Source organism: Microchirus variegatus (assembly GCF_963457635.1).
Source record: "Microchirus variegatus genome assembly, chromosome: 11".
Taxonomy (NCBI): Eukaryota; Metazoa; Chordata; class Actinopteri; order Pleuronectiformes; family Soleidae; genus Microchirus; species Microchirus variegatus.
In genome coordinates this window covers 11,141,992-11,163,803 of record NC_139812.1, presented here as the reverse complement: position 1 = coordinate 11,163,803, position 21,812 = coordinate 11,141,992, and the positions used below count along the sequence as shown (strand labels likewise).

General features: G+C 41.8%; 2 protein-coding genes across 3 annotated transcripts in view; both read left to right on the top strand.

Moving 5' to 3' along the window:
- thada (THADA armadillo repeat containing) overlaps positions 1-13,147 on the top strand; it is a gene marked incomplete at its 5' end in the record, with an annotated part of 92,585 nt that extends 79,438 nt beyond the window's left edge. Inside the window, 2 exons of the mRNA XM_083897242.1 lie at positions 10,050-10,237; positions 12,677-13,147. Coding sequence (XP_083753368.1) covers positions 10,050-10,237; positions 12,677-13,003 — 515 coding nt within the window. The 3' untranslated portion in view covers positions 13,004-13,147. The remainder of the gene's footprint in view (positions 1-10,049; positions 10,238-12,676) is intronic.
- A 2,806-nt stretch (positions 13,148-15,953) lies between these two features.
- Positions 15,954-19,524, top strand: zfp36l2 (zinc finger protein 36, C3H type-like 2). 2 transcript variants are annotated; one of them, XM_083897779.1, is made up of 2 exons: positions 15,954-16,270; positions 16,472-19,524. In XM_083897779.1, the coding sequence occupies exons 1-2, from the start codon at positions 16,181-16,183 to the stop codon at positions 17,690-17,692; spliced, it is 1,311 nt and encodes a 436-aa protein (XP_083753905.1). In that variant the 5' UTR covers positions 15,954-16,180; the 3' UTR covers positions 17,693-19,524. The 2 variants fall into 2 exon arrangements, with proteins under 2 accessions (XP_083753905.1, XP_083753904.1); XM_083897778.1 differs by having other exon boundaries at positions 16,469-19,524.
- Positions 19,525-21,812: the final 2,288 nt, after the last annotated feature.

Here is a 21,812-nt window from a genome sequence, read left to right as displayed (position 1 = left end):
TTTATCTCTATTCTTTTTGCATGACCACTTACTCTGCAGCCAAGCCACTCAGAAACCTACTCCAACCTATTATTAACATGTGCCATACACACGTCAGGAATGCACACACACAGCGCATGTGTTTGAATTAATAATATGCTATTAACCGAAGAAGTGATTTGAAAGCATGTTTTTTTTTAATTATGGTTCTGGTCGAGGCGTAGATAATGTTTTTCGCGGGCATTTGTTTGTTTATACCACACTTTCAACATGGTCAAGTTGTCGCCTACCAGACACCAGGTGTTTGATTTTAATGGCGGTGCTCTCCCTCTCCCTCTCTGTCTGTCTTTGGTGACCTTTTTAATATCTCTGGTCAGCAGTATTACTCTGGTGTCGCAGTAAACTCGGAGCATGTACACAGGTCACTATGAATGTGGTGTGTGTGTGTGTGTGTGTGTGTGTGTGTGTGTGTGTGTGTGTGTCTGTAAGGCCTGCGTGTGTGTGGGTGTGTTTTATGACCTGCCGTTGCAGAGTCAAGTATCGGAGGTGTTAGCTGCTTCAGATGGAGGCGACGACTCTTGGCCCTTTGATATGGAGGACGGCCAGAGATGTGAGAACAGAGACGGGGTCTTCGTCATCACACCGTCACACAAAAGGGCAAAATGCAAAACAACCCCCTTTAGAGAAAGAAAGAAAGACAATTTAAATGTATTTGTTGAAACTTAATTCATTATATTCTTACTGGACAGTGGAGATGTCGACATGTCGGTTATAATTTATTTTTAATCAGAATGTAGTGTTTTAAAACCATTTGTATTTATTGTATTGATTCATTTGACAGGGTCTTATTTAAATGTCTCTATACCTTTTTTTTATAGGATGTTTAGTTTAGCAGGAGTTGATTTGCAGTTATTTCCCTGGTTAGGCTTTTTTCTTTTCTTTTCTTTTTTTAAAAGACTAACACAAATAATCTAGAACTAAAACCGCAAAGATTATCTCAATAAACACGTTGATGACGACAAAGAGTGAGTATAATAATGACTAGAAATGACAGGTAATAGTCTGAAGATCAACATCGCAGACTTACCAAGAAAGTAGATAAGCATAATTCCTTACATCGTAAATTATTTCTTTGTATAACAGTTTGGGACCCTGCCATATTTTTAGTTTTTTTCCTCAAAATTTATCATTTCATGTCATTGGATAAATATAATTATAAAATCGTGCATTTTCCTAGTCCAGTTATAATCCAAGTAAAACTTGGTTAGCGAAGGCTCTTCTTCCCAGGGCTGTGAGTCACAGTGGAGTCATTGTCCCGGACAGGAAGAGCAAATTTAATTTAACCCTATCCCACCCGCCAACACACACCCGTGTCCATCCCCCACCAGCATCGCCACCACCACCCAAATACCTCCAGAGTAATTGGGTCTGAAATCAAACTCCACTCACCCTCACTGGACCTCGAGCACCGTGACAGAGTCGGGCAGGAACAGAGGGATCACTTTATATATAGAGCACAGAGGGATTTGGATTTTGGACGACATCGGATAAGAAGGCAGTGATTAGAATTATAATCGAGAAGACAAAAAGTCAGAAGGAAGCAGGCACAAAGCACATTGTATATAAATAAATTAAAGTATGGACATAAATTACTTTAATCAGTAACTATTAGGCATGAGAGAAAACCAAAATGAGCTCAGTTCTCCACAGTGGCCTCACAAACTTACTTTCTAGGACGTTCTCTGTCAACCATTGTCATCCAACTGTCCTGGACAAACCTACTTTGGTCTCTGTAAATACAACAAATTGCCTGTGCAGGATGTTTTCATTCATGTGTCCCTTCCCTCAGTTCATTCACTCACAGTGATGAATGGAAATGGACAATGAATTACATAGAATTTGGATGCTGCCTTTTGATGTTTAACTCTAACCTTTTGCGTTTCACTGATAAAGCTATTTTTCGACTCTCCGCCGATAACACTTTTTTTTATTTCAGAAACAGGGGTGTGGAAAATGAGATTTTAATGATTTAGTGGGGGATTAAAATCACATGTTTGAGGTAATGACTGGTGTCTTTAGGCTAGTGTTGAGAAAGTGTGTGGGTAGAGATTTCAAGGATAGCGCTACTGTGAACCATGCATCAGAAAGTGAGTGTGTTTAATACACACTAAACAAACGATTATTATCAGGGTTTTTGTAGTTATCTGGTTATTCAAGTGCTCATGTAAACAGAATAAACCGATATTCATTATCGATTTATTGCAGTTTTCGGTTTTTGAAAAACCTGTTTAACACACCTAGGTTACTGTCAATAATCTGATTTCTTAGAGACATGTATGCACCTTAAGCGGTTTATTCCAGTTACCCGATTATTGCCAGTAATCGTTTTTTTTTTAGTGTGCATGTAAACGCACTCAGTGATGGAATGGACAGAATTTTTGGGGCCACTAAATTAATCAACAACTACTGTGTATTTGTTAACATTGTCGTCATATGTTGTCCTTTAAAGGTTTGGGAAACACTGATCACTATTTTATGTAATTTAATGTACTTTATTTCTATAGCCCTTTACAACAACCCATAGTTGACCAAAGTGCTTTACAAAATAAAAGCATTACAGACACACAGCATTAAAATCAGACGGTAAAAACAAAGTCATGAAACGTAAATATAAGCATGAAAATGCCGATTAAAAACACACAAGAATAAAAAGTGAACTAAATTCTCGGGTGTATTTCCACAGTGCTGACTGAGAAAATATAGTATAACAGTTATACTGGAGGCCAATGTCGAACCATCGACATCAACTCTGTTTTAAAAAATAAAAGAAAGAAAGGCACAAAAGGTAATGTGTCTTTAATCGTTTATGGAAACACTAACTTATTCCACACGTGGATGAAACCAGCAGAATCTTTTCCTTATCTGGAAAAAAAAAGGCTTTGAACTCAAACAACCAGAGCCAAAACATTAGCAACTGTCTGTAAATCATCCTGTATTTGTGTCTTGTGGGGGAAAGAAATGACTCCAGGTGATGGTGTTGTTTTCATGACAGAGACAGACAGGAGACCACCCCCATTAGACAGCTATTGACGTGTATATGATGCCTTGAGCCAACCACAGACTGGGCTCTGATGACAAATGCTACACTCACACGACTACATGTACCAGCATATTCTCAGACTGTTATTTTAATGTTAATGTCATTATTCACTGACATTTGTAGCATGATAGTTGTGTTAATTATTCTTGGTGGGGATGTTGTTGTTGTTGTTGTTGTTGTTGTTGTTGTTGTTGTTGTTGTTGTTGTTGTTGTTGTTGTTGTTGTTGTTAGTCTCCAGAGGAAGTCAGGGCTGTAAAGTGTCTGTTTTCTTCACACCTCCCTCTCTATCTCACACCTTTGTTTCCTGGCGTCTCGGCTCCACTGTCGTGCCTGTGGCCTACGCAGTCAGAGCGCTCACATGACGTCGGAAAAATAACAAATTGCGTTAGTCCAACTAAAGCCAGACCTTTTTAAAATGAATGTAAACACCCATTTAGTGCCACTGAAATTGAATTTCTCAAAATTGCACTAACACACACCAGATAATGCAATTGGGAGAGGAACTGCTGCTGCTGCTGCAGCGTGTATACTCCAGAAGCCGGTACGCAGAAAAATAAGACACAATAACCAGAAACCACCTAATACTAACACACTTAAAGGGGCCGTGTATTGTTCCCTAGAGTAATGGGAGCAGAAACACTTCATTTAATTAATCTATTCCTCACCAGTGCTGGTGTTTACTGGGACAAGGGCCATAGTGCAGCTGCAACTGTGCGTTCCTATGCATGGAAACATAATCACTGTGCTTCTTGAGTGTGAAAATGAGTCATTTTGTCAGGGGATACTCTCGTCTTTGTCATTTGTCGTTTTTTTTTTCCCCCTTCCTTGTACAGTTGACAAGGCAACAATGCTCTTTTAGGGTTAATAAATGAAATTTTTGAGGGGCCCAGACACCCAGCTCCCCTTTTCAGCTGATCACACCCTGGATATGCAGATCTGCGTGGGCCCCCTTATTTGACAGACAATCTTTATTCAGGCTGTATAGAATAAAGATGTGACTTTGGGACAGGACAGGTGTCGCTGAGGGACCCTGTAGGTGGTTTACAGCCCCGGATGGGATGGATGCCCTCACACTCGCTGCTTTAACACTTTGATGAGCGGGTTTCTAAACCAAATCGTGGGCCGAGTCCCACCACAGTGAATATGTTGACCAAAATCGGTACATTTACGGAATAATAATTATTGTGTGCGACTTAACCTGGACTTTTAAATGCAGAGTGGTGGATGGCTCACTTGGGCCAAGGCCCTCTGCAGTGACCCAGATTTGATTCCACCTGTGGTCATTTGCAACAAGTCTGTTCTTCACTAAAGCTTAACTTAACGACTTAACTGTGCTTGGAAATGTACTGACTGTCTTCTGATGGATAGGTGGATGAATGGATGGATAGGGTAACTAAAGAGAGACTCATAACCATACCGTGAATGTATGTTGTGCAATGGGCAGTAATATAATATTATATATAAAGAGCTGACCTTGAAAGGTCACATTGTTCTGATACACGTAACAGATATGATACAAGGTCCAGGTGAGCACTTTGTCCTGTTAACTTTGGAAAACTATACTGTCCCCGGAGCAGTCTACTACTCCCCCCCCCCCCCCACACACACACACCCTCCAACACACAGGAAAACCATTGTGCAGCGTGATTGCAGCTGCCAGTGATGACTTCCTGCAGCATTCTTTGTTAGAGCTGGAGACGTCCATATACTGTACTGTGCTCAAGTCTAAGGACGCCACCAGATTTGTTGTTTTTATGTCTTCTTCTTATTGTGTGATCATTGGCATTTGGATTGGAATAATGTTACTGAATGTTATATGTCAATACAATATATATATATATATATGTATATATGTGCCAACATGTATACATACGTGTGTGTATATTGTGTTGTTGGTATATTGTGCCAACAACACACAAACACGTCATACATATATATGTATATGTATATATATCTATATATGTGTATGTATGTATATATGTATATATATACATACATACATATGTATGTTTATATACATATATACATACATGCATACATACATATGTATATATGAGTATACATATATACACACATGTATGCATATATATACACACACATACATATGTATGTATGCATATATGTATATATACTCATGTATGTATGTATATATGTATATATACTCATATATACATGCATATATGTATATATACTTATATATATGTATGTCTATATGTATATATACATATGTATGTATGTATATATACTCATACATGTATGTATATACACATACATATGTATGTATGTATATATGTATATATATACATGTGTATGTATGTGTATATATGTACTGTATATACATATAAACATGTATATACATAGATGTTTTGAAACATTTTCCATTTTCCAATGTTTCAAAAACACATTTAAATCCGCTAATATCTGGCTTTTGTTATTTTACAGTAATGTTAACATGTTACGTGCGTGAACATGATCATTTTGCAATCAACTACTACTTTATTTTTGCACCTTTTTCCACCATAACACTTTGAGCACCAATTGAAAAAAAAAAAAAGTGCTCAGTTGCTGGTGAGTTTGAATGAGAGACTGAAGTGAAAGATATAAAAAAAGACATGTGACCACTGTTCTGACGGGCATGTTGGTTGTTTAAGGTACACGGTGACATAAAACATGATTCACTGGAGGGAAAAACAGAGAAACTCCCTCACTGGCATGGGAAAGGACTAAATTGCCTCTCATCCTAACCCAGGTTTACCAACCTTTTTTAAAAGAAAAACAAAAAAAACAACAACAGCTAAATTTGGATTCAAAGAGCTTCCATATTTCATTGCGTGTATAATACCTCAGCGGGGCTCTTTAATGTGACGTTTTTGAAGGCTTGTTTGTTATTCTTCAATCACTTTTAAATATAAAGCCACTGTCTCTAACAAGGCAACCAAACATCGTAGGTCTTTTTTTAAAGAAGCAGAATGGTACAACTGTTATAATGTTTCCACAAGAGGCATAAGGTTAAGTTTTTCCCTCACACTCCTGCCCTGCCCAGCTCATGTGTGTGCCAGTGGATGCCAACAACACACACACACGGTTAAACTCACACTGTTTCATTCACCAAGTGGCACTGACACAACGCAACATTGGATACAATTCTACCTACACACACTCTGCATTGATTTCCAATCATAAACCCTAACCCCACTTAATGTCTAACCCTAACCACATTTGGACCAGGTTTTGGGTCGTACCGGTCCTGACAAGGTCAGTGTTTATGCCAGAAAAGGTCCTGAAAAGGTAATATATATATAAGTACACACACACACGCACACACAAACAGATGCTCGCTCTCTCACTTCACACCAGTAACAACGTGAAAGACAATCCCCTTGAGAAACGGCGCGTTTTGCACCACAACAGCTTGAGGAGAGAAATCATGTTAAGCAATGTGTGAAACCTCCATAGAAAAGTAGATAAATTGAACACAGCTAAAATTTCCTGTGAAGGAGGAGGAAGGGGGGGGGGGGTTAGGAACCTGTAAAGGTTTGACATTAGAGGCAGGGCCGTCCCAAAGAGAGGTGGCCTCTTGGTAAAAGAAAGGAATTTGTCACTCAAGCTCCCTAAACTCTTAAATCTCCTCTAATACATTACAATCAACAGCCTCTAATGTTCACAGAGCAGGTTTCTCTCGCTCGCTTTCTGTGCAGACTGAAGGCTCTGCGCTGATTTTACGCCTCCTCTCTGAAGAGGGAAAAACAATCTGTGTGTGTGTGTGTGTGTTGTATACTGCATGTGTGCTGATGAGGGTCCCATAGTGGTAGTGTTTTGGCTAGTGGCTCCCAAAGTCTTTTGAAGTGTCTGGTGTTATCAGGGTGTCAGCTGTGGTGAGGGTGGTCAAGGTGGGAGAACAACAAACACACACACACACACACTCTGTCTGGCTCTGCGTGGACAACTGGAGATGGCAAGTGAAGTCGAACATTGTTTCCCCCCTTTTGAAGTTTGTGTGTCCTCCACTCACACGTCCTCCTCTGACTTATACGGCATATGGGCTTGGAGCAGGTCTGCCTCTGTCTGCGTGAGACATTTGTGTTTATTTCTTTTAGTGATTTAAAAAAAAAAAAAATCAACACGAATATGACATTTATTCAAATGTGATGAAAGAATATGTAGCAGTGGCATTAAAAAAACAATATATAACCATTTAATGTTAAAGAGGGTGTAGGAAGAAGTCAAACCTAAGCTTCAAATCAACACATCGGAAAAAGTAAAATTACAGAACCAAAAGAAAGTAAAACACAAGTCACTTTATCAAATCATCAAATCAATTTTCAAATCGCAGGAGGCGCAATATTTATTCAAGCCAAAATGTGTGTCAAAATATAATTTTAGATGAATTATTGTCTTGATCTATACACATCTTATTCTACAGACTGAATCTTCGTTTCCCACAGAGCTGCACAAATATCACTCGTTAAAGGTGCCATATGTAAGAATGTGGCCAAAAACTGTTACTACATTTAAATTCAAAATACCAAGGTCTTTTAGGTTTCGTTTTCTGACGTAACTGGCAACCCGTGGTTCCTCGGCAGCTGAGACTCTACTGACTGCAATGATTGGTAGACGGCGGTAGGTGGCGCCACATGCCAAAACACGATTTCAAAACATAAACATGATTTGCAGTCTGCAAAATATTTTTTTTTAATACAAATATTTTGGCTGTACTGTTGTTGGTGGGTTCAGTTTGTTATATGAATATTATTCCTTATTTCTGAGTCTGTGACACATTATGAGGATTTTATGGCCAGTTGCTTTAGAGTTATTACATAATGCACCTTTAATCCTTTTAAATATGTTTTTTGACTGAAAATGAGAATAATAATGTAAAAATCATGCATCAAAATCATATCATAATCGCATTTCCTGTCAAAGTAACTGTAATTAGATGTTTATTCCAAATCGTAGTGCTAATGCTAGTGAACATATTTATTATTGTTTTATGTTATAAATTCTTCAATACTCCACGGATTAACTGGTTTTGTTGTGTGGGTCAAAACTCCATTCATTGACATGTAAACAGGAAGTCAAGTGGCACATTTTGCTCCCTCTCTGTGTGTGTTTGTGTGTGTGTGCGTTTGGATTCACTCATACACACCCTGATGGTGGTTGGCTGTGTGAGTTATAGTTTTGTTTCCCAGAAAGCTCTCCAAGCCCCAGAAGAAAGACGCACATGCGCAGCACACACTCCGTCGCACTAAGTTTGGAACACGGCGTCAGCGCCGCATCATTCAAACCATCACTGCCCCCACCAACCGTTACACTGCATACCCACACTGACACAACAAAATTAGGCATTCTGTTTCCACTTAGGTGCCCAAGGATGAGATGTTTGTGAACTAGAAGTGATATTTTACATGTGATAATCTCGCAGAATATGGAGTTTTGTTCTCTGCTTTTAAGGACTTGCGGCGCAGTGACGAGAGCACACTCACATTTTTTCCTTAGAGGCAAATCTGAATTTTACAAATGGTGCACTGTTCAGCTGTGGAAAATGACTTATTTAGAAATATTTGGTTCAATTAAATTATTTTGGATAGAGGGACACTCCAGAACAAGTAATGGGTTTTCCTTTCATGCCACCACATCACACGATACTCACTCTCGTATATAGAGTACACTGTTGTAGAAACTGCTATATAATATTGTTCATTGTACATTTGGTGACGAGTGTCTTCTCACAGTGTGTCCTGTGTAAAGGAGTCATATTATACCCTATTTCTCCAAGTTAACCTAGTTCCCTGGTGTCCTAATGAACATGTCTGTGACATGCTTTGGTCAAATTACCATAAGGATGAAGCACCACAGCAGTTCAATCACCCTGCCAAAAACAGCCCTGTTCAGAACTCTCTGTTTAGTAGTGTCTCTTGAGGTCCACCTTAAAAAAAAAGTAAAAACCAAACTTAAGGGACAGGAAATGACATCAGCCACAGAGGCTACTGGGAGCTAACAGCAGTTAGCATTTGGAAAAGTGATCAGGCTCTAGCAGACACATTGCCGTCATATAACATGTATCCACTGGACATAAATCCTCTGAGGCTGGAAGTTTGTGTAGGACTCTGTGCTGCACTGTGGAGCCAAGAATAGAACTTTTTGCGGACTTCTGATTTTCGGATATCGTTGCCCTCGCCACTACTCTCACGTGTTTTAAGGACAAAGCGGAGCTCAGCGAGACAACAGTTCCAGGAATTTAGCGCATTGTGACGTCCCAATGAGCACGGAAGTCAACATCGCGTGTTTTATCTCCTGTACTTAGACTGAGGAGGACCACAAAAACATGAGTGAGTCATTTATTTTCACACTTTGATAGGACCTCCAGAGTCCCAAACATAAGGATTTAAATGATTCAAAAGTTGATTTAGCATAATATGGGACCTTTAAGAGAAATCAGGTTTCACAATTTTCTCACACTTTTGAAGGAGTCACACGGCAGAGTGGCTAGCATTGTTGTCTCGCAGTAAGAAGGTCTGAGTTTGTGACCTGGTCCACCTTTCTATGTGGAGTTTCCATGGTTTTCTCTAGATACTCTGGTTATCTCTCACAGTACAAAAGCATGCTTTGGTTAATTGGACACTGACCATTGGGGTGAGAGTGAATGGTTGTTCGTCTCTCTGTGTTGACCCTGTGATGGACAACCTGTCTGGGTTGTACCCTGCCTTTTGCCCTCTGTCAGCTGGGATTGGCTCCAGCTTCTCCTGACCCTCCCGTGGAGGATAAAATGATAGACAGTGAATGAAAGAAGTTTGCAGACAGCTGACAATAACCTTCTGACTTTGGTTCCGCTCTCTTTTAAACTTTGTTTCTCGCAAAGTGTCTGTTCGGTTGTCAACGCCGCTATTTGAGTAAGCAGGAAATAACGAAACAAAACCTGTCACTTGATTTTAACTTGACAAAATGGTGTCTCGTCTTTGTCTGTCCACAGATATGGCCGGCATGTCCGTGTGTCCCCCGGTTGCCATGGAATCAGGCGTGAGACTCCTGTGTAGTCTCTTTGAGACGTGGGAGCAGGTTCCCGCAGGTTTCCTCGCTCTGACAGAGTGGCTGCTGGGGAAAGACGACGTCGATGACGCAGCTGAAGACGAAGCTTCCAGCCTGGTGAACGTTTCTCCGGTAACTTTAACCTCTTTGAAAGCAGAATTATACCCCATTTCTATTCGTCAAAAAACATGTTCTTTCTTTGGCATTCACTTCTGGGTCAAAATACTCTGCAGTGCTACATCAGTTGGTTCATTGAAAGGATCAAATTAAAGTTATACTAAATCAAAATACGCAAATTATTAATCACAGGGTGTCCACAGGCTCTTAAAAAGTATTAAAAGTTGATAAATCAATTTTGGGAAATTGAAAGCCCTTAAAAAGTATTTCATGAGGTATTAAAGTTTGTCCATAGAGTTTGACTGCAAAAAGTATGCATGAATGCATTTATTTTCCTCCCTGCGTTTGTTAAAAACAACGATGCGTGTACATGTGACGTTACGCATCTTGCGAAAGCGAACTCCTGGCGTGAAATAATATCCGAAATCACACAAAATAAACTCTATGGTTGTGCTCTATAGATTTAATTGCAAACTAAAACTGTTTTGTAAGTAAAATATGTGTTGAAGTGGCGATAAGGTCTTAAAATATTTTGAGAAGGTATTGAAATGAACTTCAGGATTCCTGCATATACCCTGAATGGTGTAGTAGTTGTTGTTTTTCTTCCTGCGACTCTTTTCCCCCCACCATGACATCACAGTTTACACACAGGTGAGGCAAGGGGTGAAAAAAAACACCACAGGGCAGAAAACCCACTGGTTTGAAGTAGTGTGAACGAGGTTTTAAGTGAGTAAACTTGTTTGTTTGCTTAAAAAAAGGCAAAGGAGTTGGTTAAAGGAGTTTGCCTTTCTATTTCTTCCGTGTTTCGTGCTACAAAACACTCTGTAAACAAAGTAAGTGTAACGCACAACAGAGGAAAGCGCCTTTAATGACCTCAGCACAGATACATATTGTCATCTTCCATTGTCACTGCATGGAACAGGAACATCACAGAGTGTATTTGTTAGACAGTAAGATTACGCGAGCTTGAAATGTGTTTTGTTAAAGTGTCGTCGTCTGCCAGGAAAACTGCGAGGACACAACAGACACGACTGACACTGGTCCTTGAGAAATAACGTGATCGTCAGCTTTTGCTTTGTCGTAACATAACAGGTCACACGGATGATATTTTCGAGGCGCAAAAGGAAAACATGTCCTCGTCGTTATCCTTGTGTTTCATGCTAGAACACAATTTCTATCATCCAACCTGTGATTCCAGTTGATTTAACACTGTGGAATAACAGGAACAGATAGAACTATATCTTCTTTTTTTTTTTTATTGTCGCTCTTGTTTTACTCACAGTAGCAGACAAAATAGCAGGGCATTTTATAGCCGCCAAAGTTTCTGCTCTCCGACCACTTTGTTTAGCAGCTTGTTTTGTTTTGGTGCCTGTTTAATTGCCGGGTTCTTTCTTCTCAGACTGGAGTTAAACAGCGGATTGTAAGACGCAGCTTTGAGCGAGTTAACTGTAAACCGTTCTCTTCTTTGTGTCTGATTGTTTAAATATTAACAGCGTTCTTTTTTTTTTTTTAAATGCCGCACCGTTTATTTGCACATCAACGAAGTTAAATGACCATGTCTAATGTGAAGGGTGTCACTCACGGAGGCTTTTTTTAGACATGAACTCCAGACAATGTCTGAAGAGAGTTTAAAAGTGATTTTGAAACCAAAAGGAGATTGTGAAACGCGTTCGCAACAGCGGGGTGAATCTCCAGTTTCTCCTTCTGCGTTTTCACATGAGCTCACTTGGACATTGACCAGAGATTATACGAGGAAGCTGGCAGGGGAATCTTCACAGGCACTCCTGCAGACCTTTGTATTAACACATACAGCTCCTCCGCCCTAGAGTTCAGTGTGTGTCTGACATATTGCAGTTCCACACAGTATTTTAGTGTTTATGAACTTTATATTTTTTTCTTTTCTGCCACAGTGTAATTTTGTTTCCATCAATGTTTCAGGGAATAAAACTAAGATACATTTACTTTATGCTGCATTTTACTTGTTACCATAAACCATAGAAACTGACGTAGAGCTGCAACTAACGATTATTTTCGCAAATCGATTGATCTGTCGATTATTTTCTAAATTAGCCGTTTGGTCGATAAAATGTCAGAAAATTTTAAAAAACGTTGATCAGTGTTTGTCAACATGGAAATGATGATGTTCTTGACTGTCTTGTTTTGTCCACAAACCAAAAATGATTCAGTTTTACTGATTTCTTTGTTATGTGGAGCAAATAAACAAAGAAAATATTCACATTTAAGAAGCTAAAACAATAAGAAATCTTGTTTTAATAATGTAAAAAGCTTCAAAACTGTTAATCAATTATCAAAATAGTTGACGATTAATTTAGTAAACCATTACTAATCGATTCATCTTTTTTTTTTTCAACTCTAAACTGAAGTAATGTTGCCTCTTTTTGATATGTAGCATTTACTGACAAAATATCAAAACTATTATTGACTTTTTTTTAGGATCAGGATGAGGAAGACTTCCTGTTTGAGAAGGGTGACCTGAACTTGTGGGCTGAGCCTGTCCAGTGGGTGGCGCTGCTCCACAAAAACCTCACTTCCCTCATCCCGACTCTCAAGCAGACCCAGCGCCCAGGAGCGGGAACCCTGGACCAAACCCAGCTCCAAACACTGTCAACTCAGGCCCAGGCCCTGGCCCTCAGCTCTCAGCAGGCCCTGGACTCCCTCCCTGCTCTGCCCCAGTTCTCCTGCACCGTGGAACACACTCGGCTGACTCTGCATCACAAGAGGGCCACACTGGCTCTGGATTTGCTGGAGAGGCTGAAGTAGCAAGGTGTGTTTCTGATTCCACCACATTATGTCAGGGGAATTCCTAATATTTCAGAAAAGGAAAAAAAAAAAAAAAAGATTCCAACACAAAAAAGACCACAGACGGGCTTTGTGGTCGAGTCTTTAGTTTGTTTTTCCACTCTGTACTTGTCTCCTACAAATGTTGCCATTTGATTTTTATGATTACTGTTTTTGATGTCTTTTAAATAAATACCGTCTCCGATTACTCCAACGCTCCAGTTTTTTTCTCCCCCCTCCGCCTGAAAGTAAATAACGTCTTTGCTTCTCTCTTGATTCTGGAAAAAGGAAAAGCGTGGAAACTAGGCAATGATAATATTATGGGAATGCTGTACATGTGGGAAATTCTGACAGTCGTGAAGCATTTCAGAACACGCTTGTACGCCACACGGCACTGTTTGTTTTTATCGATAGTAATTTGTCACACGACAGTTCCGAGCGGTCTCCGTGTTACCAGGGATTTAAAGTTTGGAACAGGAAGCTGCCCCGAAGCTTCAAGCGCAGACTTCAGTGGTGCGATTGTGCAGCCAGTCGAGCTTTATGACCGAGGCACGGGATTGTGAAAGCAAGTGTTTGCTCTGACACGTCACCAACGTTGTATTTTAGTGTACGCTAGACTTCTACTGTGTGTTTATACGAGGTGTTATTTTCCCGTGATATTTAATTTAGTGCAGGATTCTTCCCATTGGACTGTGTTTTTACGCTTCCCTTTAGTTTTCCTGGTTATGTAATTAGGAGGACGGCACAATGGACTACTGTCCTGTCTGTGTGTGTGTGTTGGTACTGCTTGTTCCTACAGCTGGGCCCTTCTCTCTCTCTCCCTGGTTGCCATGTTCCCTGTTACAGTAAAACTGACGTAATGTTTTGGAACAGCTCAACATCCCCCCCCAATAAAAACAGAGCTGTGTGATGGGAGAGCGGTTTCTGTGGACGAGGACATGTTCAAGGGATTTCTTCTTGCTGCGTCTGTCCTTCCCATTAAACTATTTATCACATCTTGCAAAGCGCAAATAGTCCGGGGACAGCCCTCAGACTAATTTTAGGGTGGCTAGTAGTAGATTCCAACCTCTTATGTCACTTGTTTTTCGCTTGTCGCTATTTTTCCCTTTTTTTTTTTTTTTTTTTTCACCCCAACCAAATTCAACCAAACCATTCAGCACTTAAGAGAATATTGAATCATGTCACAGGAAGAAAAATCATTTTTGAAGCCACTCTTTCAATTATGATCCTATATGGAAAGGGCTTAATGGTTACCAGTGTCGCACAAACCTGCAATTTCTGGTGATATGTGTTGCACAACATTTTTACACCCTACGGACCAAAATATCAGCCTTTGGAAACCCTGATATAGACTCTCGTTCTCTGCTCGCCAGCTCTGCAATCTTTCCACTGTGGTTTTTAAAACTGCAAAGAGCAAAGAGTGGAGTACTTTGACATTTTCATGTGAACATGTTGCCATCCTGGGAAGGTTACACCATGCTGAGAGGGAGGAGGGGGAGGGCAGCTTACTGCACTGTGCCTTACAAAGAAGGAGGATGTGGTGACTTGAAGGCTTTTTTTGGGGGGAAAGAAAACAGGAGTAAATAAGTCAATAAACACAGATTGGTGTCTTATTTTGCTGTGGATTGCACCCTCACACACTCCTGCTCCACTTCTGCTCAGCAGATGGCGCCCCCCGTGTTTCTTTCACGGACATGTCTCGCTCTGCGCTCATGGGGGCAGTGTTGTGCTGCCGTACAATGAGATTAAAGCACATTCCTGCAGTCTGGGCTCAGACTGAGGGGTGGAAACAGTTAGAGAGAAACTGAGAGTGCTCCAGAAGAAAGCAGAAACACACACACACACACTCTGTGTCCACGGTGATTCTACGTTGTGTTTAAAAAGTGACACATTTCTAATCAGAGGGTGGAAGTTAGGGTTTTTAAGGTTTTGGTGTTGAGGTGGTGCAAAAGTAGGTCACAGCAGGTAGTAGCTGTGCGTCAGCGTGTGTGTGCTGTTTGCTGCTGCTGCTGCTTGTTGCACTGTGGAAGCCTGATTATGCAACCAGTGGATTCTAAAAATTGTGCTGCACTCTGCCTCGACTCCTCTCCGCTCATACTTGCGGTCTTTACCCCCATCCACAGGGATGGAGAGGTGGGAGGTAGAGGCAAGAATTTCCTTCCATTACAAATACATCAGCTGTGTCAGCTTCCAAAGTGTGGTGGTCCAGAGGCTGGAGAGCAGAGGAGAGCTGCTGGTTCAAACTCCAGGACTGTAAACCATTGCTTCCTTGTTTATATACAGTATTAGGAGTCTTTTTTAATGCTGCATTATTGATCACATACGCCTTTTAAGACATGCGCTGCAGATAAACATATATATTGTTGTTGTTTTTTTTAAGAAAATATTTTAAAAAAAAAGGTGAAATTCACTAAGGGAGCCTTTGAGCAAGGCACTGCCATCCACTCATAGCTTCAGAGGAGGGGAGGCCCAGGTGTGAATGTGCATGGTTAATTGTCTGGAGAACAGCAGGCATGAATAATAGATGGCTCTACATTCCTGCTCAGCGAGAGACGAACCCAAAAGCAAAACCAACTTCCACAAAATTGGTTGTGTGATTAAAAGAAGAAAAAAAAAAAAAGAAAGAAGTTTTTGGAGGGATGTGTGGGGTATGAGAGGGGGGCGTGGAGGAGGTGGAGGAGGAGGAGGTGGAGGAGGAGGAGGAGGAGGCGGGGGCTGATGCTGCTGCTGCTGCTGGGGTTAGATTTCAAGGCGTGGTGTTGAAGAATAGGCGGCCAACCGGTGAATGGAAGTTTTCCCCCGGAGAGGAGGGGACAGAGGCGGCTCCTTAAAAAAAAAAAGTTTGCGCCGACTTCGCTTCGCCCCTCCCTGACCACCGTCAAGCATTTATATTGACGCAGAGAAAGCGAGGGCGCACAGTGAAGCACCTTGGCTCTGCGCTTCTCGAAGGGGAGAAGGAAACTTAACAACAGAAAAAAAACAAAAAAGACAACACAACACCTTCAGCTCTACAGTACCAGTCTGTCCCCGCTTCATTTTTTTTCTTCTTCAGCGGACTTTACGACAAAAACTGCAACTTTTGCAACTATTCCCCACAACCAAAACCAGTCGTGGCACAAACTACCGCCCTTCGCCTTCAGGGATCCTGGTCGGTCCTCCATGAAAGAGGGAGTGCGACAGCTAACTTGGGGAAACGAGATGTCTGCGACCGTCTTATCAGCTTTCTACGACATGGACATGCTTTACAAGGTAAAATCTATTCTATAGAAGTAACGTTGATGTTTTTTATGCTTTGCATCCACAAAGAAACTCTTTAAAGTGCTTTAACTACACAGTGTAGTGAGCGTGTGCAACAAGTTGCAGGCATAACAAAGTTGCCTCAAACATGCCATGTGGTCAAAGTGTTCTTCAAACATATCGCTAACGTGTCTCTTTTTCTCCCATCAGCAGGATAAAAGCATGAACATGAACGCCCTCCACATAAACAGCATGCTGGACAAGAAGGCGGTGGGGGCTCCGGTGACGAGTCCCGGCTCCGGCGGCTCCTTCACGCCAGGATTTTTCCGCAGAAACTCGACCAGCAACATGGAGGCGATGAACAACGGCAACAAGTACTCGATGTGCTCCTACGGGAATCTGAAGGAGAACACGCCGAACAGCTGCAGCAGCAGCAGCAGCAGCGCCACGGCCCTCATGAACAAGGAGAACAAGTTCCGTGACCGCGCGTACAGCAGCGAGAGCGGAGAGCGCGGCGTGCTGCAGCAGAAGCCCAGCTCTCAGATCAACTCCACCCGCTACAAGACCGAGCTGTGCCGGCCCTTCGAGGAGAACGGCTCATGCAAGTACGGGGAGAAATGTCAGTTCGCTCACGGCTACCACGAGTTAAGAAGCCTCTCCCGCCACCCCAAGTACAAAACTGAGCCGTGTCGCACGTTCCACACCATCGGTTTCTGCCCCTACGGTCCCCGGTGTCACTTTATCCACAACGCCGAAGAGCGCCGGCCAGCTCCGGCCGCCAACGCTAACATGGTGCAGCATCCAGCGGAGCCCAGGTCGGCCCGCGAGCTGTGCGGCTACGGTCAGAGGGAGCTGCTGCCCCCGCAGCAGCAACAGCAGCAGCTCAGCTACACCCAGAGGGACAAACCAAAGCTCCACCACAGCCTCAGCTTCTCTGGCTTCTCCACCCACCACGGACTCGAGTCTCCCCTGCTCGACAGCCCCACGTCCCGGACCCCACCGCCTCCCACCACCGCTTCCTCCTCCTCCAGCTTCTACGAGGACGTACTGTCTCCGAACTCCGTGTCCTGCATCAACAGTGCCTTCAATTTCCCCGGGCAGGACTTAAAAGCCTTGCTGGCCCCGTTGGCTGTCCACGGCCCCAGCGGCTACGCCAACAACCACTCGGTCGGTGCCTACTACGGGCTGCAGAGCAGCATGTGCCCTCCCTCCCCTCCCAACTACAACATGAGCCACTTGCAGGCGCTGCGCCGCCTCGGCGAGTCGCCGGTGTTCGAGCCTCCTCCCAGCCCGCCAGACTCGCTCTCTGACCGGGAGAGCTATGCGAGCGGGTCCCTCAGCTCTTCTGGGAGCCTCAGCGGCTCCGAGTCTCCGACTCTGGACGGCGGAAGACGTTTGCCAATCTTCAGCAGGCTGTCGATTTCTGATGACTAACTTGATTGATTTATACATATATATTTTTTTTGTTTTCACTCGGATTTATGGACGGGGGGGTCTGCGGGGGAAGTGGGTCTCGATGAGTGAGGTAGACTGTCCTTCAATCCCCCTCACCCCTTATTCAGCAGCTTCCACCCTGCTGAAGTGCCTTTGAGCAAGACTGTTGAGTCCCTACAAGCTCCAGTGGTGCTGACCCTGCTCTGACCTCCCTGGTGGGGGGCAAGAGGAGAGAATCTCACCCACAGGGATCAATAAAGCTTCACACAGTTTAAAGTGTCCTTGACCTGGCATTAGTTTAGTATTTTTTTTGTTGTTTTCTCTATGTAATATAGCTGTATTAAAACTTAGATAGCAAACAGAAGGCATTCCATCAGTGCCTTGCCCAAGGGCTCAGAGTAGCCCCCTCTCCCTTTTGCTCTATCAGGCAAGCCACACTTTTCCTGGGATTAGATGTGTGTGTAACATGACTTGACAAGAAGAAGAGACTAAGCGGTTTCAGATTTCCTCCCATCCTGCCAAGAATATGCCTTTGACTCAAAGTAACATTTTTTTTTCTCCTTTATTAAAGTGTGTTGTTTTTCTTCTTTCCTCTTTTTGAAAGCTTCAACTTCCATTCCAGACCTGTTTTTTCCTCCCAGCGCCACCCAGTGGTTCGTTTTGTTAGTCTAGTTTTGTTGCTTGGTTGAAAAGCACTCTTGAGTTGGGTTTGTTTGGGGAAATCACTGCTGATGGTTGAATATATATTTTTTTAGCTGTTTTTTGAGTGATTTGCATAGCGGTGCATAACTGGCTATGGACTATTTAACTTATTTATTATCTTGTGAAAAAAGTATAGGCTACATTGGTAATTTGTGTCCATACTGTATTTATCAAGTATGATGAAGCAATAGATCTATATTCTTTTATGTTTAAATTATGATCGCCATTATTAATCTGCATAAAGTGGAGTGTATGTTCTTTTCACAGTAATATATATATTTTGTTTTTTTTTCTCCTTTTTTTGTAACTTCACTTGGTATTTTTATTGTAAATGAGTAAAAAAAAAAATCTTAATTTAAGAGAACGTATGTGATATTTATTTCATTAATTTTGTTTCCTTGTTTACGTTTATTAAAGTTTGCGTGATTGCTGTTTGCTCCTGAGGTTGTGTGTCAGTGCTGTAGAAGGCTTTTTTCTCCTTTTTTGTCCCTATTTAGATGCATCTGTAGAATGTATAAACAATGGTTGTACAGACCGTCCAACCCTTACTTCTTTTTTTTTTTTAACTAGATCAGACTTCAGTGACAAAGAACCCAAGTCAATAAATTAACCAAAAAGTATTTTATTTTTTGTTTTTCTCTCTGTTTGCACGAGGTCACACTGTGATTCCAGCCACGTGCTAAAGAATGTAGCAATCCCTTGTGCCCCAGTATTATTGTGTAGTGCCTACGGGGTTCACCATCTTGACATGCCTTAAAATTAACCAAATAAAGTATTTTTCCTACATGGCATCTTTTTATACACAGGTTGTACTGAATGTAGTGTTGGATTCTGAAAAACGTTTTTTAAGGTTGTTACCACTCAGACACTCTGATAAACAACCATAACTCCTGTCCAAGTCCCTTTCCCTCTTTGTTTGATTTCTTTTTCTTTTTATGATATTGGAATCTAGTCTGAGTCTTGAGTTTGCTGGAAAGGGAAGTGGATGAACACGTTTGGTTTGTACATAGTAGGTACAGGGGGATGCACACTATGTACTTTTGACTACTTTTTCAGAAGTAAAGCTTTTTGAATGTAACAAAAAAAACGGACAAAAAGGCAACGAGAGTTGTGACATTTCTTTTTTTTTGGGGGGGGGGAGTCGGTTCACTACAAATTGAGTGTGAGACTGTTAACTTTGTACTGTACATTTTTTTTGTAGTTCTCCCAATAAAAATAATTTTTTTTGGAAACGGCTCCGTCCTCGTCCCACGCTGTGATTTCTCACACATGCAGAGTTTGTCGTGAAAATTCAAAAAAACATGAACCGATGACGTGCGGTGGTCTGAAACTTTTTGCTTCTCATGTTGCTCACATGAAGCATGACTCGTCGTCTTCCTCCCAGAAGAGAAAGCCTGGAGGCGGGGAGGGGAGGGCTGTGTGTGCCTGTGTGTGTGTGTGTGTGCCTGTGCCTGATCTGCCCTGTGACACTACTTGGACCTGAATCCTCTGGGGGGCTTTCAGAGCAAGTCCTGGCCCATTGTTCTCAGCATACAGTAAAAAAAAAAACAGCGACTTGGTATCGCTGCTTGAATTCCTGTCTCCGGTCCAACAAAAGAAGAACAGCTGAACTTATTGGTATGCCCTGAGACGAAATCTGATTCTGCACCACGCATAGAAACTGACAGCCCTGAATAAAACGTATATGTAATATTACATAACGTGCGATGCCCGGCGCTATAAACAGGGGGAGGACACATGATAGGTCTTCACCACGTGGGGAATGAGGGCTGGAATTTTTAAATGGAAAATGTGTACAAGCAGCGTCGCAGTCACAGGAAAGCTGGGTTATATTGTGTTGGAGGCTCAGGTTATAAAGCTCTGCCACCAGGATTACATTCTAATGTTTTAATAACGCCCCACATTATGTTTCTATTTTCTGACAGGGGTGCACCGTGGCACTCGGCCCCATTAGAGAACAGCTACCAGTCGACACCACACGACCAATTTATTAGGTACACCTGTTTAGCTGCTTATTAACGCAAATGTGTAACCAGACAACCGCCCTAATAAGATGACCTGCTGAAGGTCACATTGAGCATCAGAATGGGGAAGAAAGTTGATATATGTGACATTGTTCCTGGTGCTACATAGGACGGTTTCGAGTTTTTCATAAAGTACAAATCGACAGCGATTTTCATGCTCAACCTCAACTAACCATTTGTTTCAACTAAGGTATAAGGAAGACTTCCGCCTGATTACATGACAACATGTAGAACATTTGAAGCAGATAGGTTACAGCAGCTCAATATCTCACTGTTTGCCACTTCTGCCGCCTTATTAGATGTGAAATAAAGCGGCGGGTGAATGTCTATGAAGATAATGTTGTGAGGGAATGTCTCAGCTACATATTCTGTAAGATGTGCCAACCCAGAAGTGTGTGTTATACCGTATGTGAGTTGTGATCATATACACTAATCACAAAAAAAGTTATGGATGTTTGGATTCAATTTCAGAATGCACCTAAAATGCTCTATAAACTTTACAGGTGGACTTAAGTTAGCATTCTCTCATACTTTTGCATGCACATGTCCAATTGTTCAATGTTTTCAGTACTTATTGAATAACATGTTGTTCTATAACAAGGTGATTAACCGCAAAAATCACAACAACTGTCTGATGTAGAAGAAAAAGTTCTCGTTCGTTGACAAATTTATGTCCTCTTCATCATGATGTTCACATTTTGACATCATGAGACCAAGACAACACTTTTATAGTAGAATAACATAGCATGCTCTTTTCAAAGGTATATTCTTGTCAAATATACCTAACTTTTTGTGCTTTGCTGGTTGATGTTTCATGGTAAACGATCAGAAGCTTGTTTTTTGTGAGTGCTATCCCTGTGTTCTGAGGTAAATCATGCTGGGAACTGGACACCAGCCATCAAACCCAATATTGATTAACCGAGTCTGTAAATGTGTGTACTTAGATGGCTGAAATAAGGACTGTAGTGTAGTTTTACAGCATAACAACTCCTTCCCCTGTTCTGATAGGAACGGAATTTTTTTGCTCCTACCTAAACCAATTAGAAGCCTACATTTCAGCACAAATCCCTCAGTGTTTTGTTGATTTGCCAAGAACCTTTTAAAAAGAAACTTAGTTCCGCAGGCAGTTCAGCAAAGTTATCAGTGGCAGCAAAGGCAATAAAAAAAAAACAAAGGGCCCAGGAGTGTTGTGGTGCCTGCAGTTCATGCCAAGATAAGGCAAACAGATAAGGAGCCCGGCAAATATTTACTGTGTCCTCAGGATTTCATAATGAAGTGTTTATCGGAGCAGAGCCACAGAGCTGCACAATGCACTGGGCGCTGCCAAGTCGAATCCACGTACCTGTGACTCAGTGTGTGTGTGTGTGTGGCGCGAAGCGTGTTCATCAACAAAG

Excerpts from the sequence above, each read along its gene's own strand:
- zfp36l2 (XM_083897778.1), top strand. The coding sequence starts at position 16,181 with ATGAAAGAGGGAGTGCGACAGCTAACTTGGGGAAACGAGATGTCTGCG. Across the intron at positions 16,271-16,468 it reads ACATGGACATGCTTTACAAG|CAGGATAAAAGCATGAACAT; the intron begins GTAAAATCTATT and ends TTCTCCCATCAG.